Here is a 15,136-nt window from a genome sequence, read left to right as displayed (position 1 = left end):
AGTCACGAGTGGCTTCAATGACGTTACTGTGAAAAACCCCTCGTCGCCACATGAAATGAAATGAAAATCACTTGTCACAAGTAGGCTTCAAATCAAGTTACTGTGAAAAGCCCCTAGTCGCCACATTCCGACGTCCGTTACGGGAATCGAACCGTGCTGCTGGCCTGCCTTGGTCTGCTTTCAAAGCCAGCGATTTAGCCCTGTGCTAAACAGCCCCTCCAGCGTCTGTTCGGAGAGGCTGGTACAGGAGCTGAACCCACGCTGCTGGCCTGGTTCTGCATTGCAAGCCAGCCGTTTAGCCCACTGTGCTAAACCAGTATTTGAGATTTGGTGGCCCATTTGCGCTTGCTGGAATGGTGATGCAAGCATGAAATATCCCGAGAGTCAGGAAATGGGAATCTCGCCAGTGAGATTTCAATTCATGATTTTTCATTGGGTCAGGTAATACAGGTTGTCTGTCATTCTTGATACAATGAGAATTTCAGGATTCATCACCGGTGCCTCCAGTTGCTTGATATTGACCTCAATGAGGAACAGGAGTCACAACAGGTCAGAGTAGAAGCTGAGCATTCCCCGAGGAGAATGTTTCCACTGTGGCACCTCGACAAACAGTAAATCCAGGAGAATGGCGAAAATTAGGTCCAGACAGACGGCAACCTTTCGCCTAGTAAAATATTGTAGTTGTTGCCAGAGATCAGAGCCAGAAAGGAGACATAGAAGCCCCAAACTATCTCTTGGAGAAGGTCATGGAGGCCGGGGTACAGGAAAATGCATACCCGAGAAGCTCCACCTACCTCTGACGAGGAACAACTAAATTGTGTAACGATGGTGAAATCAAAACCCATAAGGTTCAATGGATGTCCCACACTGGTGGAAGTCGACACTGGAGGAGAGAATGACCCTTCTGGATGAGGGGTTGGGGGTTTCCCTCCATGTCAAAAGGGGAGTGTATGGAGACCCAGTAGATTGGACGATAGTGCAGAAATTATTCCATCGTAAACAGGTTTTAAAAATTGAATAACAGCAAAGGTGATGTGCAAGTGTGCAGAGTACAGCGTCCACAGCACTGAGACAAATGACTGCAAAGCTGTGATGAGGGGCGATAGGGGAACATCAATGTCTATATTGGAGCTGATAGCTAGGAGACGCACCAGACTTTCTGCAACCATACACCTGGACTCTCCATTTTGAAGACAAAGTTCTTCCGCAGGCCGAAAATCTATACTGGTCTCCGCTGATGTTGGGAGCATCGGCCAGGAGCTATTCTCATTCCCTGGCCATGCAAAGTTTCAGGGAACCTGCCGGATTCAGTTGGAGGCCCGCTATCGGTCCGCCATTTTGAGCGGGTAGCCCGATCCAAACGGCCAGTGAGGAGCCCCTCCCCCAACAAAGCAGATCCTGACTCCCCTTTGGACATGGAGGGAAACCCCCAACCCCTCATCCAGAAGGGTCATTCTCTCCTCCAGTGTCGACTTCCACCAGTGTGGGACATCCATTGAACCTTATGGGTTTTGATTTCACCATCGTTACACAATTTAGTTGTTCCTCGTCAGAGATAGGTGGAGCTTCTCGGGTATGCATTTTCCTGTACCCCGGCCTCCATGACCTTCTCCAAGAGATAGTTTGGGGCTTCTATGTCTCCTTTCTGGCTCTGATCTCTGGCAACAACTACAATATTTTACTAGGCGAAAGGCTGCCGTCTGTCTGGACCTAATTTTCTCTTGCTTGGGGAGGGCTTCTGCGGGTGGGCCTGGTTAACTTAGTATCAGAGTCATTCCAGAGGGTGGCTGTGCAGTTGCCTATCCCCCAGCGGTAGTCCCCTAACTCAGTTTCACTAGTATGGGTGTCTACCTCCATCAGAGTACCCTGTAACTCATGCACTCCGCTTGCCACTTTTTCGAAGGACAAAGCCAGGTGAAATGCTTGTTTGCAATCCAGATCGGCCGCTGCTAACAGACATTTCTAGATTGCTAAATTACTTATTCCACATACGGGGCGTAATTCTCCGACCCCCCAGCGGGTCGGAGAATGGCCGTTGGCCGCCGTGAATCCCGCCCCCGCCGGTTGCCGAAGTCTCCGAAGGGAGAAAAGTCGCGGGGCGTTAATGGCGCCGCAGACGTCGGAGAATGGCACGGGTCTGCGCAAGGCAGCTGATTTTGGGCCTGCCGATATTCTCCCTTCCGGATGAGCCGAAGTCCCGTCGACGTGATGACCGGTCACGTCGACGTAAATCAAACCTCCTTTTAATCGGCGTAAACCTGTGCTCCAGGCTCACGCCGACTAGCGTGGAGGTGAGTGACGGCCTGGGGGGTTGGCCGCTGGGCAGGCGATGGCGTGGCCGCAGTCTGAATGTGTGGGGAGAGGTGTGTCTAGGGTTGTGTGTGTGTGTGTGTGCGGCGGGGGGGGTGGGGGTGTGTGGTTAGAGTGGGCTGGGCTCCGGGGGAGTGCCGGGAGGGGGGGGTCCGAGTCGGGGAGGAGGATGGGGGGTCCGTGCCAGGGAGGAGGATGGGGGGGGGTCCGTGCCGGGGAGGAGGATGGGGGGGTCCGTGCCGGGGAGGAGGATGGGGGGGTCCGTGCCGGGGAGGAGGATGGGGGGGTCCGTGCCGGGGAGGAGGATGGGGGGGGGGCCCGTGCCGGGGAGGAGGATGGGGGGGGGCCCGTGCCGGGGAGGAGGATGGGGGTCCGTGCCGGGGAGGGGGATGGGGGTTCCGTGCCGGGGAGGAGGATGGGGGGGTCCGTGCCGGGGAGGAGGATGGGAGGTCCGTGCCGGGGAGGAGGATGGGAGGTCCGTGCCGTGGAGGGGGATGGGAGGTCCATGCCGGGGAAGGGGATGGGGGGGGGCCCGTGCCGGGGAGGAGGATGGGGGGGTCGGTGCCGGGGAGGGGGATGGGGGGGCCCATGCTGGGGAGGGGGATGGGGGGGCCCGTGCTGGGGAGGGGGATGGCGGGGGTCCGTGCCGGGGAGGGGGATGGGAGATCCATGCCGGGGAGGGGGATGGGGAGGGGGGCCCGTGCCGGGGAGGAGGATGGGGGGTCCGTGCCGGGGAGGGGGATGGGGGGGGCCCATGCTGGGGAGGGGGATGGGGGGTCCTTGCTGGGGAGGGGGATAGGAGGTCCGTGCCAGGCAGGGGGATGAGGGGGTCCGTGCCGGGGAGGGGGATGGGGGGTCCGTGCCGGGGAGGATGGGGGTCCGTGCCGGGGAGGAGGATCCATGCCGGGGAAGGGGATGGGGGGCACATGCCGGGGAGGAGGATGGGAGGTCCGTGCCGGGGAGGGGGATGCGAGGGCAAGTGAGTTGGTCCACCTGGCCAGGTGCCAGCCTCCAACAGTTGGACCCATGCGGTCCATGCCACCTGGCTGGGGGGAAGGAGGGGATTATGGGCAATGCTGACATGTCGTCGTTCCCACCCCCCACACCAGGCCGTCATGTTTTCCGATCATCCAGCGATGTTGGCCGCCGTGGCGGCAGCCGCTAATGTCTATGTTGCCCTGGATGAGGAGGAGGAGGAGGAGGAGGAGGAGCGTGCCAGAGAGGCGGCGCAGGCTGCTGCAGAGGGGCAGGCGGTAGCCGCCTAGGCTGGAGGGACACCTGACCGACAGGACGAGGAGGGGGAGGAGGACGTCGCGGCCCCACGGCAACGGAGGCACCCGAGGGCGCCCGTGTGTACCGGCCCCGGCAGTCATACCAGGATCTCACGGACCGGTAATGCAGGAGGAGACTCCGGATGAGGCGGGAAACCGTGGCACACACCTGCCACGTGCTGGCACACCTGTCACCGCGTGGCACTGGCGGGGGACACCCTCTCCCCGTGTCCGTCAAGGTTACGGTGGCCCTGAACTTTTATGCAACGGGGTCATTCCAGGACCTGTCCGGCATATCGCAGACATCGGTGCATCGGTGCATCCGGGCAGTGACAGATGCCCTATATGTCATGGGGCACCGCTACATCCGCTTCCCCGTGGACCGGGCCAGCCAAGATGCCCGGGCCGTGGGCTTCTCTGCCGTGGCCGGGTTCCCCATGATCCAGGGCGCGATTGATGGGATGCAAGTCGCCGTGCGGCCACCTGCAGATAACAGGGCCGTGTTCACCAATAGGAAGTGGACCTATTCGATGAACATACAGGTGGTCTGCGACCACCGCATGATGATCCTGCACGTCTGCGCCCGTTACCCAGGCAGTGTACACGACTCATATGTGTTGTCGCGGTCATCCATCCCCGGCATGTACGAGGGACGCCATCCCCGGCTGAGGGGCTGGTTGCTGGGCGACGGGGGCTACCCATTGCGATCGTGGCTGATGACGCCTTTCCGGAGGCCACGTAATGAGGCAGAGAACCGCTACAATGATGCCCATGTAGCGACAAGGGGAGTGATAGAGAGGTGCTTTGGCGTGCTGAAGATGCGTTTCAGGTGCCTGGACCTCTCTGGGGGCGCCCTCCAGTATCGGTCAGATAGGGTCGGCCGCATCATTGTGGTGTGCTGCGTCCTGCACAATATAGCCCAGCAGAGGGGCGATGTGCCGCAGGCAGAGGAGGGTGGAGTGGAGGAGCAGCAGGAAGAGGCGCAGTCCTCCCCAGATGAGGGGGATGGGGGCAATGGTCAGGGCAGACGGGGTAGACACTGGCGGGTGGCTGTCCACCGTTACCGGCTGGCCCAGCGGGCACGGGACAGATGGATAGCCGCCCGCCTCACTGACTAGATGGGCGTGGGAATCGGGTAGTATAGCCACAGACCGCACACCATGGCAACAGCCGACCACCCACACCCACCACCCATCCACCCACCCAGCACCCTCACCCCCCTCCCCAACCCCACCCACCCCACCCGCATGCACACCACCCCCCCCCATTGCCGATCCACCTGTGGCACAATGGCCGTGCTCACAGAGTTGCGGGTGGACGCGTGTCTATTGCAGGCCATGGAGGATGATGACAACCCGCCCTGCAATGGGCTCCTGGCTCCACATCGTTGGACTACGTCTGACCCATGGCCACAGTACCACCATCCACCCGGACCATCCCTGCATGCGGCTGTGACACTGCAGCGCACGGTCCTGTCCTCTGACCAGGGGGATGTTGATGGCGGCCCACAGGGAAGGGGGCAGAACTCACCTCGGGCTGAGGTAAGACCACCTCTCACACACATACACTTGCACTCAACGTACATGAAACCCCCCGCACGCTTTGGACAGAGCACAAAGGCAGCTTCTGTAGGTGTAACATTGACTTTAATAACCAAAGGAGTTCATGCACGTGCCCTAGCCCCTAAAACTCATCTGTGCCCTGCACCCGTGCCAACTTACTCAGTGTCTAATTGTTTGGCCTTACGGGCTCTTTGACTACGCCTAGGTGGTTCCCCAGACGGTACAGCAGAACTGGAGGTGGACTCCTGTGATTCCTGCCCTCTGACACAGGATCCCTTTGGCGGCCGTTTCCTGGGGCGTCCTGGCCTAGATGGGCCAGGCTGCGGCCCGGGCAACTGGGATGGCACGCTGCCTGCCTGTCCTGCCCGTTGCCCACCCGATGCACCTGGAACGGAACGGGGCGGGGGGGCGGGGGGGGGGGGGGGGGGGGGGGGAGTCCGAGGTGTCGACGTGTTCCGGGACCTCCCCTACAGGGGGACCCGGGACGGACCACACCACCTCCTCCTCCCTCGGGGTGCCCGATGGCCCCCAGGCCTCTACATGGGTGGGGGATGCGAATGGACTGGCCATCCGACGCCCCCCCGACATCTGGCGCTGCCAGTCCTGGAAGCCCGTGCTGGTATCGACAGGGGTCTGCAGGTTTGCAGCCATGGAGCCCAGGGTGTTGGCAAACCCTGTCTGTGACTGTGCGACGCCAGCTCGCACATGGCCACTGGCGCCGATGCCCTCAGCGATGGCCTGCTGAGACTGGGCCATGGCCCGCAGAGACTGGGCTATGGTCTGCAGAGACTGGGCTATGGCCTGCAGAGACTGGGCCATGGCGTTGAGTGCCTCTGCCATCTGGCGCTGGCACATGTCCTGGGCCACAGACGCTGCCTGCACGGAAAGCCCCAGGCCTCGCAAACCGTTCCCCATGTCTGACACCGTCGCACCCATTGCCTCCACCGCAGACGCCACCCGTGCGGTGTTGGCCTGGGTGGCACGCATGACCGGCACCACTCCCAGCTCCTGGACGCGGGTGGACTCCTCCACCTGAACTGTAGCCGCCGCATGCCGGCCGTCACCCTCTTCGCTCGTCTCCGGGTCGGTGGTTGCATCGGATCTATGGGTGGGTGTGGTAACTCCAGGAACCCGGCATCCATCTGGGCGGCAGATGTTCGCTTGGGCTGGGCTGCCCTCCGACCGCCCGGACCCTCTGCTGCTCCTACCTCCACCTGCTGTACCAGGACGGCTGTGTTGTGCGCACAAGTGAGTGTACCAGACGCCTCATCACTAAAGTGCCCAACCGAGGTGAGTGTTTCTGCGATGGTGGAGGGTGTTGGTAACAGCAGTGGCGTTGTGTCGTGCTCTTCGTTCCACTCTGAGTCCATGGCACTTTGGGGTGGGGGTTCGTCTCCACCCATCCACTCTGTGTCACTGTCCGGTATTTCGTCTTCCTGGGTAGTGCTGTCCCGGGTAGGGGTGTCCCGGGTAGGGGTGTCCCGGGTAGGGGTGTCCTGGGTAGGGGTGTCCTGGGTAGGCTGTGACGGGGGCCTGTGGCTGCCCCTCTCGTCGCTGCGTGGCACACGCCTGCGTCGTCGCACCCGCACGTGACGGGGGCGTCGTCTCCCTGTTGCTCCACGTCTCTCCGTCTCCCGTGGTCTCCAAGGGACATCCTGCGGGCATCGCATGCCGGAGGGTCCGGGTCTCTCCGTCTCCCGTGGTGTGCGAGGGGCATCCTGCGGGCGTCGCATGCCGGAGGGTCCGGGTCTCTCCGTCTCCCATGGTGTGCGAGGGGCTTCCTGCGGGCGTCGCATGCCGGAGGGTCCGGGTCTCTCCGTCTCCCGTGGTGTGCGAGGGGCATCCTGCGGGCGTCGCATTCCGGAGGGTCCGTCGTCTCTCCATCGCCCGTGGCCTCCGAGGGGCATCCTGCGGGCGTCGCATGCCGGAGGGTCCGGGTCTCTCCGTCTCCCGTGGCCTCCGAGGGGCATCCTGCGGGCGTCACATGCTGGAGGGTCCGGGTCTCTCCGTCTCCCGTGGCCTCCGAGAGGCATCCTGCGGGCGGTCTGCATCTGCGGGGATGGGTGCCTCGACGTTTACTCCTGCGATACACAATGAAGCATGCATGGTTAGACACGCAGGCAGTGATCAGGTGATATGGGGGAGGGGGGATATGGGGGAGGGGGGGATATGGGGAGGGGGGGGATATGGGGGTGGGGGGGATATGGGGACGGGCTGTCGGTGGCTCACTTGCTAGTATGCCCCCGAACTCTGCATCAGCAACCTCCCGGTCCTCAGGTCCGCCAGCCAGTTCCAGGGCCCTTTCCTCGTGTTCGGTCAGTGGCCTCTCATCAGCGGGGCCTCCTCCAGTCCTCCCATGCTCCCTGGTGTTGTGTGCGCGTTTCTCCTGTGGCAGGGGGGGGGGGGGGGGCTGGGGGCAGGGGTAAAAGGCAACACTGTTAGGCAGGTATATGAATGCACGCCATCGGTTGCGCGTGTATTGCAGAGGTTAAGGTTAGGGCTGGATTCACTTGGGGATATGGGGGAGGGGTGATATGGGGGAGGGGGGATATGGGGGAGTGGGGATATGGGGGAGAGGGGATATGGGGGAGATATGGGGGAGTGGGGATATGGGGGAGGGGGGGATATGGGGGAGGGGGGGATATGGGGAGGGGGGGATATGGGGGAGGGGGGGATATGGGGGAGGGGGGGATATGGGGGAGTGGGGGATATGTGGGAGGGGGGATATGGGGGAGATATGGGGGATATGGATATCGGGCGGGGGGGGGGGGGGAGGCTCACCCTGCCTGCTCTGACGAGGTCGTTCACCTTCTTGTGGCACTGGGTGCCTGTCCGTGGTGTCAGGGCCACAGCGGTGACGGCCTCTGCCACCTCCCTCCACAGACGCCGGCTGTGGCGTGGGGCAACTCTGCGGCCGTGCCCGGGATACAAGGAGTCCCTCCTCTGCTCCACTGTGTCGAGGAGCGCCTCCACATCCCGTGACTGGAACCTCGGGGCTGAGCGGCGGCCAGCCATCCAGTCGGGTGTTCCGGTCGGGTGTTCCGGTCGGGTGGGGGGGAGCAGCGCGTCCTTATGAGCCGTCACACCGTGCGGCGTGTATGACGCTGCACGGCGTGAACCACGTGAGCAAGCGCGGATCCCGTCATGTCGCTGCTAGCCCATTTCGGGCCGGAGACTTCGCGGCGTTTTTGCGGCGTGACACAAGTCAGATTTGCGCCGTTTTTTGCGCCAGAATTCCTTTTATTTCCAAGGCCAGCAGCTGACCAACCATGACCATTCCGTCTGCTGTCTACACCAGGAGTGCAGAAAATCTGACACTCCCTGTTATATACACAGAAAGGGCCACTAATCAGGGAACTCGTATTCTAATTGGCCAATCTCAAAGGCCTGGCCTAAGTCATTACAACCACCAACTCCACTGGGATTCATGTCATGCTTATTCACTCAATGCCTCAATGTGAGAATGGCTTAACTCATTGCCTAATATTGTACCTTTGGAGTAATCATTGTGCAGAAGGAATATTGACCAAGTATACACAGTTCACTGCCACTAGTGCCCCAGCACTGACTGGATTTTCATTCTAGCATTAAGGGAATTTAAGTTTGCAAGATTTAAGTTGTTAAAGCTCATAATTTTACATTTGGCTGTACTTCCACAGGAAAGTTCCTCCAGTGAAACTGATGATCATGCCCCGTTGATACAGAGAACCGCTCAACAGTTGCCTGATGGAAGGAGAGTGGAGGAAGTCAAAATGATAGCAGTGAGGGAGGACCAGAGAGGAACGATGACAGAGAGGTAAGTGGATTCAGCACAATTTATTGTACTTTTATGAATTGTATATTAATTTCACTAATTTGGGTCACTGTCCGTGTGGAGTTTGCATATTCTCCCCATGTCTGCATAGGTTTCACCCCCACAACCGAAAGACATGCAGGTTAGGTGGATTGGCCACGCTCAAATTGCCCCTTAATTGGGAAAAAAAAAATTGAGTACTCTAAATTTTTTTTAAACATCACTAATTTAATTAAGCTTCTGAATTGTATCATGAGCTTAAATTCCAGGATAAATGTTCATTTCATGTCCCCTCTGGGGTGGAGATAAGTAATTTCATAATATCATCATCAAAATAAAAAGAGTTGCCAGGAATTTGTTGAGAGTGGAGATTTACTGTTGAAGTGGAAGGAGGTGTAAAGTGCAAACGGATTCATTTTGGTAGGAAGAATGCAGTCGACAACATAAAATGAAGGGTATTGTTGTGACCCCAGTGGATGTCCCGGGATTATATAATTTTCCATAACTTTTCTGGATTATGAACGTCCCCTTTAAGGCAGGCTGGCCTTCCCCTTTAAGGGGTGGGTTTTTCCCTTTACAAGGAGAGCCCCAATTGTATAATAAAAATCCCGGCCTAGCTGCAGGTCGGGGAAGGAGATGCTGAGGGAAGTGGAGGATAATTGTATCAAAATGAACCTTGTTCTGTCATTTCTATTTTCGTCTATACGTTCTGCCTACCGTGGATTCAATGCTGGCCACGAGATTTCAGTGGAGCTGCCTTCAACACTGGTTGCTACGTACCCGGCCCACCTCATCTGGGCTTCAGCGGGCCCCTCTATTAACCACTGAAATGCTGCTCATACGAAAGCTGGAAGCTTTTGATGCAGGTACAGACAATTGGGATGAACTATTTTTTTCGAAAGGCTGCGATTACTGACGGTCACTCGGACGCCCCAGATTACCTGTCATTCATCACCCTGGTGAGGGAGTATTTCGACCCGAAACCACTGCTCATTGTACGCCGTTTCCAGTTCCACATGGCTGCTCAGGCCCAAGCCGAGGCGGTGAGTAACTTCCTGGCCCGCCTCCAAAAACTAGCTGAGACTTGTGAATTCAGAGGGACACTGAATGAGACACTCGGGGACCGTTTGATGTGTGGACTATGCGATGCTTCCATGCTAATTACTAATTGAGGTGCACTTGGACCTGCAAGTCGCGGTGGCAATAGCTATCTCCAAAGCGCCGAACAAGGGCTCCAGGAACTCCAGGGACTGACAGTGCTCAGTCTGAGATGCAATAACAAGCACCTACCACACTCGGCCCGGCCTGAGGAGGCTGGCTCCCGACAACGGGACACCTACCGGAGGAACATGGGCTGTCATAATAGAGGCCGGGGACGCTGCCGGACATTCTCCTCTGACCAGGAGGAACAGGAATATGACCACCAGCCAACGGGGTCCGCAACAGGCCGCAGACACTAGAGAGACAGGGGCCCCGCGAGGATCAACCGCCTGCTGATCCACTAGGCGCGACAACCCCCGACGGAGCTTACCACGTGGAAGATGCGGACAGCACCTACCAGCAGTTACACTGCATGGCTGCACCACGAGTAGCGCCCATCTGGATCTCCCTGCTGATTAATGGACACCCGATCTGCATAGAACTCGACACTGGGGCAGCAGTTTTGCTAGTCAGTCGCTGTACATTTGACCGCATCCGTTCTGGCCTCCGCTCATTGACCCTGTCAGACACGAACACGAGGCTGGCCAGTTAAAAGGAGGAACCACTTCAACAGTTCTGGTTGAATATGGTCAACAGACTGCAAAGCTTTGTGCAAAGCTCAGCGGAGAGTGTACGTTTATGAAACTTGACATGAGTCACACTTACCTCCAGTTGGTCCTGGCGCCCGAGTCCAGACGCTTTGTAACCGTGAACAAGCACAGGGGGCTATATGAATACACCCGCCTGCACTTTGGGGTTTCTCCTACGTGTGTGATATTCCAGTGAGTAATGAAGAACATCCTGCGACGTCTGCCCCGCTTGGCAGGCTATCTTGACGACATTCTGATCACGGGCCCGTCCGACCAGGAGCACCTACAAAAGCTGCCCGAGGTGCTGGAGCGTTTTGAGGATGCAGGCGCCAGCCTCCGGTGGGATAAATATGGAGTCAATGCCACCGAAGTAACGTACCTCGGCTACAGCGTAGATCACCATGGCTTGCAACCGGTGGAAGAGAAGGTGCAGGCAATTCGGTAGGCTCCTGTACTAGGTGGCCCAATGGAACGCCGTTCGTTCCTGGGAATGGTAAACTACTATGACAATTTCCTCCCAAACCTGGCCACCACTTTAGCCTCCCTCCACCGTCTGTTGAGGAAAGGACAACACGGAGTGGGACCGAGAGCAGCAAGCGACTTTCATTGAGATGAAACAACAACTCTCCTCATCAAGACAGCTCGCCCACTTCAACTCATCCCAGCCAATCCTATTGACCTGCGACGCTTCTCCATACGGCATTGGGGCTCTGCTGGCCCAGTAAATGGACAACAGATCTGAATACCCCATTGCCTTTGCCTCAAGAACGTTGGCCAACGCAGAGAAGGGGTATGCCCAGATCGAGAAGGAGGGTTTTGTGTCGTATTCGGGGTCAAGAAATTCCATCAATATGTCTACGAGCATCACTTCACCATTCTCACAGAACACAAGCCCCTCCTCGGGCTCTTCAAGGAGGATTGGCATGCTCCTTTGAGAGACCCGCTTGGTGGTCCCCGAACGTGAATGCGGCCCGCTCCTGATGGTCCCCCACAATGGTCACCCTGGTCCAAGACATACATGTTAGCTTGAAGCGACGTTTGGTGGCCTGGCATTTACCCAGACATCGAGTGGCTGGCCCAGCACTGTGTCCTGTGTCAGGCACACCAGAAGTTGCCTCATTCAGTCCCCGCTCCACCTGTGGGAATGGCCAGGATGTCCATTGTATCGCCTCCATATAGACTTTGCGGGCCCTTTCCTCGTCGATTTCCACTCAGTAGGTAGAGGTCCTTAAGAGACAGGCAACGATGGCCTAGACCACCATAGAGAAACTTCAGCACGCACAGCATACCCGAGGTTCTGGTATTAAACAATGGTACGGCGTATGAATGCAGAATTTGTGGCATTCATTGTCATGATATTCAAGTGAACATCACAGCACGTGCACACATACATAATGATAGACAGAGCAATGGACCAATTAGCACACATAACACGACAGCCAATCACAGACAAGAGCATACACAGTACAAAACAAGAAACACAACACTTCCTGGGCAGTCCATCAGGAGATGGCACAGGGCAAGGACCTCCAAGCCAGACACTCAGCCAGTCACCATGTGCTGAGTACCAGAGTTTATTATATAAATAGTTAAAGGAATAAAACTGCGTTGTACCAATTGTAACCGTGTTGGTTCGTCTGTATCTCAGAGCACCCAACACTTCATGGTACCAGAAGTGAATCAAAACCTACCCACAAATCTGCCATCCTGCGCCATGGACACCGTCAACACACCGCAGCTATTGCAACTTGCTGGGAACCTTGGCATAAATTGGACGCTGTTCAAGCAGCGCTTCGAACTCTTTATGGAAGCCAACGAAAAACAGAGCGCCTCAGACAAAAGGAAGATCGCCATCCTCCTCACCACCGCAGGTCAGCACGCCATCCATGTATACAACTCCCTGGTGTTCGCGGAAGGAGAGGAAAAATCTAAATATGACACGGTCCTCCTCAAGCTCGACCAGCACTTCAACGTTGAGGTCAGCGAGAGCTTTGAGAGGTATATCTTTCAGCAGCGCCTGCAAGGTAAGGATGAGCTCTTTCAGTATTTCCTGACGTATCTCCGCATACCCGCGCAGTCCTGCGATTACGACACCACTTCAGAGTTCATGATCCGGGACCAGATCGTTTTTGGTGTTGCCTCCGGCAACCTACGCCAGCAGCTTCTAAAAATAAAAGGCCTGACCTTAGCATCTGCAGTTGAAGCCTGTGTCCTGCACGAGAACGCGACTAGCCGCTATACACAATTTCAGGCGACCGAATTGGCGCGGAGGGGGTCCTACGTGACCGGATCGGCGAGCCAGGTACCCCATGAGGCCGAACGGGTCCAGGCGATCGAGTTTCTCCCGGCCCGCGGCCCGGACGAGGGGGCCGTTTCGCTCACTTTTCGAGGCCTCCCGCGCTTGTGCACGCCAAAACCTACGGCAACACTGAGGGACGTGATGCGCAGGCGCGCTTGACGCAAGACCGTACTGCGCATGCGCAGTGTCATAACGAACGTCATGACATCATGACGTGCGGCAACTGTGGAGCTGCACATTTAAAAGGGCAATGTCCCGCAGAAACCCAACAATGCCTACGCTGCTTACTGTCGAGCGGCTCAACCTGTTGATTTTCCGCATTTCTGACAACCTCGCAGGAACGTGCGGGCCATTCAGCCTCCACATTACGACATCCAAACCGATGACACAAATGACCAAGACGCCTTCCGCGTCCGGTCATTGATGGGAACCGGGTCAACACAATCAATCCGGGTGATGAATGGTGTGCCACCCTGACGGTCAACTCAAATTCGTCGCCCACCTACTAGACTGGACTTATGAGACTGTTTACACGTTGAACTCATGCAACCACTGTTTTAACATGTCTATGTTCTTCTCGTTACAGGCATTTGTTTTATCGTTCCACATTTCCACGTTTTTTTTTTGTTATGGTACAACCTCGTTCATATGTCACACCCGACATCGCCTCGTGTATCTAGTTAAGCCCCATGTACATGCTGTAAATATTACACACACACACATTTAGCTGCACTCAGTACACATTTCTATTTATAACCACATAGGCACATAATCTTGTAAAAACGGGGGGATGTCATGATATTCAAGTGAACATCACAGCACATACACACATACATAATGATAGACAAAGCAATGGACCAATTAGCACACATAACACGACAGCCAATCACAGGCAAGAGCATACACAGTACAAAACAAGAAACACAACACTTCCTGGGCAGTCCATCAGGAGACGGCACAGGGCAAGGACCTCAAAGCCAGACACTCACACAGTCACCACGTGCTGAGTATCAAGTTTTTAGAGAATAGTTTAAAGGAATAAAACTGCGTTGTCCCAATCGCAACCGTGTTGGTTCGTCTGTATCTCAGAGCACCCAACACTTCATTCATGTCTGCCAACGGGCTCCATCAGGTGAGGACTGCCCCATACCATCCAGCTTCGAACGGGTTGGCTGAGCCAATTGAAGTCCCGGGATCAGGACTATATAATTTCACCGAAATATGAACTTCCCCTTTAAGGCAGGCAGACCTTCCCCTTTAAGTGGGTGGGGTTTCCCATTTACAAGGAGAGCCCCAATTGTAAAAAAAAAAACCCCGGCATACAGAGATCCTTAAGAGAGTGGAGGAGTATTGTAAGTCTCCCAAAATAAACCTTGTTCTGTAATTTCTCCTTTTGTCAATGCGTTCTGCCTGCTCTGGATTCAACAGGTCCAATTCTGAAGAGCAGAGATCTGGGTTTATATCTGCTCAAATCAGTGAACGTGGCAGGACAGATGACAGTTCAATCAATATCGAACCAACATCTTCGGTTTTATAAATAAGGGCATCGAGTATAAAAGCAAGGAGCCATGTTAAACTTGTATAAAACACTGGAGCATTATTTTTATTCTTTCATTGATGAAGGCATTGCAGGCCAGCATTTATTGCCCATCCCTATTTGTTCTTGAGAAGGTGGTGTTGTCACTTTCTCGAACCGTTTCAGTCCATGTGGTATAGCTATACCTTCAGTGCTGTCATGGAGGGAGTTCCAGGACTTTGACCCAATGCCAAAGATGTTGAGGTGTTTCCCCTCATGGGTGAGCCTATAAATTGTGAGTAATATTTATCAGTCAGAGTTCTCCCATTTAAGTCAGAGGTGAGGATGATTTTTTCTCTCTCACGTGGTCAGTAGTGTTTCGAACTCACTTCCGCAGCGAGCAGTGGAGTCTGTGTGATTGGATATTCAGACTGAGCGAGACAGATTTTTGACCAGGATGACGGGTTATCGTGGGCAAACAGGGAAACTAAGGCCACCATTCGGTCAGTGATGATTTTATTGAATGGCAAAGCAAGTTCAAGGCGCCAAATAGCTTAATCCAGCTCATACATCTTATGGTCTTATTCACATTCCT

The 15,136-nt window shown here is 56.1% G+C and overlaps 1 protein-coding gene across 1 annotated transcript in view; it reads left to right on the top strand.

Moving 5' to 3' along the window:
* LOC140389406 (uncharacterized) overlaps positions 1-15,136 on the top strand; it is a 77,206-nt gene that overhangs the window by 60,251 nt on the left and 1,819 nt on the right. The window contains exon 4 of the mRNA XM_072473551.1: positions 8,803-8,939. Coding sequence (XP_072329652.1) covers positions 8,803-8,939 — 137 coding nt within the window. The remainder of the gene's footprint in view (positions 1-8,802; positions 8,940-15,136) is intronic.

Source organism: Scyliorhinus torazame, chromosome 14, assembly GCF_047496885.1.
Source record: "Scyliorhinus torazame isolate Kashiwa2021f chromosome 14, sScyTor2.1, whole genome shotgun sequence".
NCBI lineage: Eukaryota > Metazoa > Chordata > Chondrichthyes > Carcharhiniformes > Scyliorhinidae > Scyliorhinus > Scyliorhinus torazame.
Note: the sequence above shows the minus strand (reverse complement) of the source record. Positions and strands in the feature narration are given on the sequence as shown.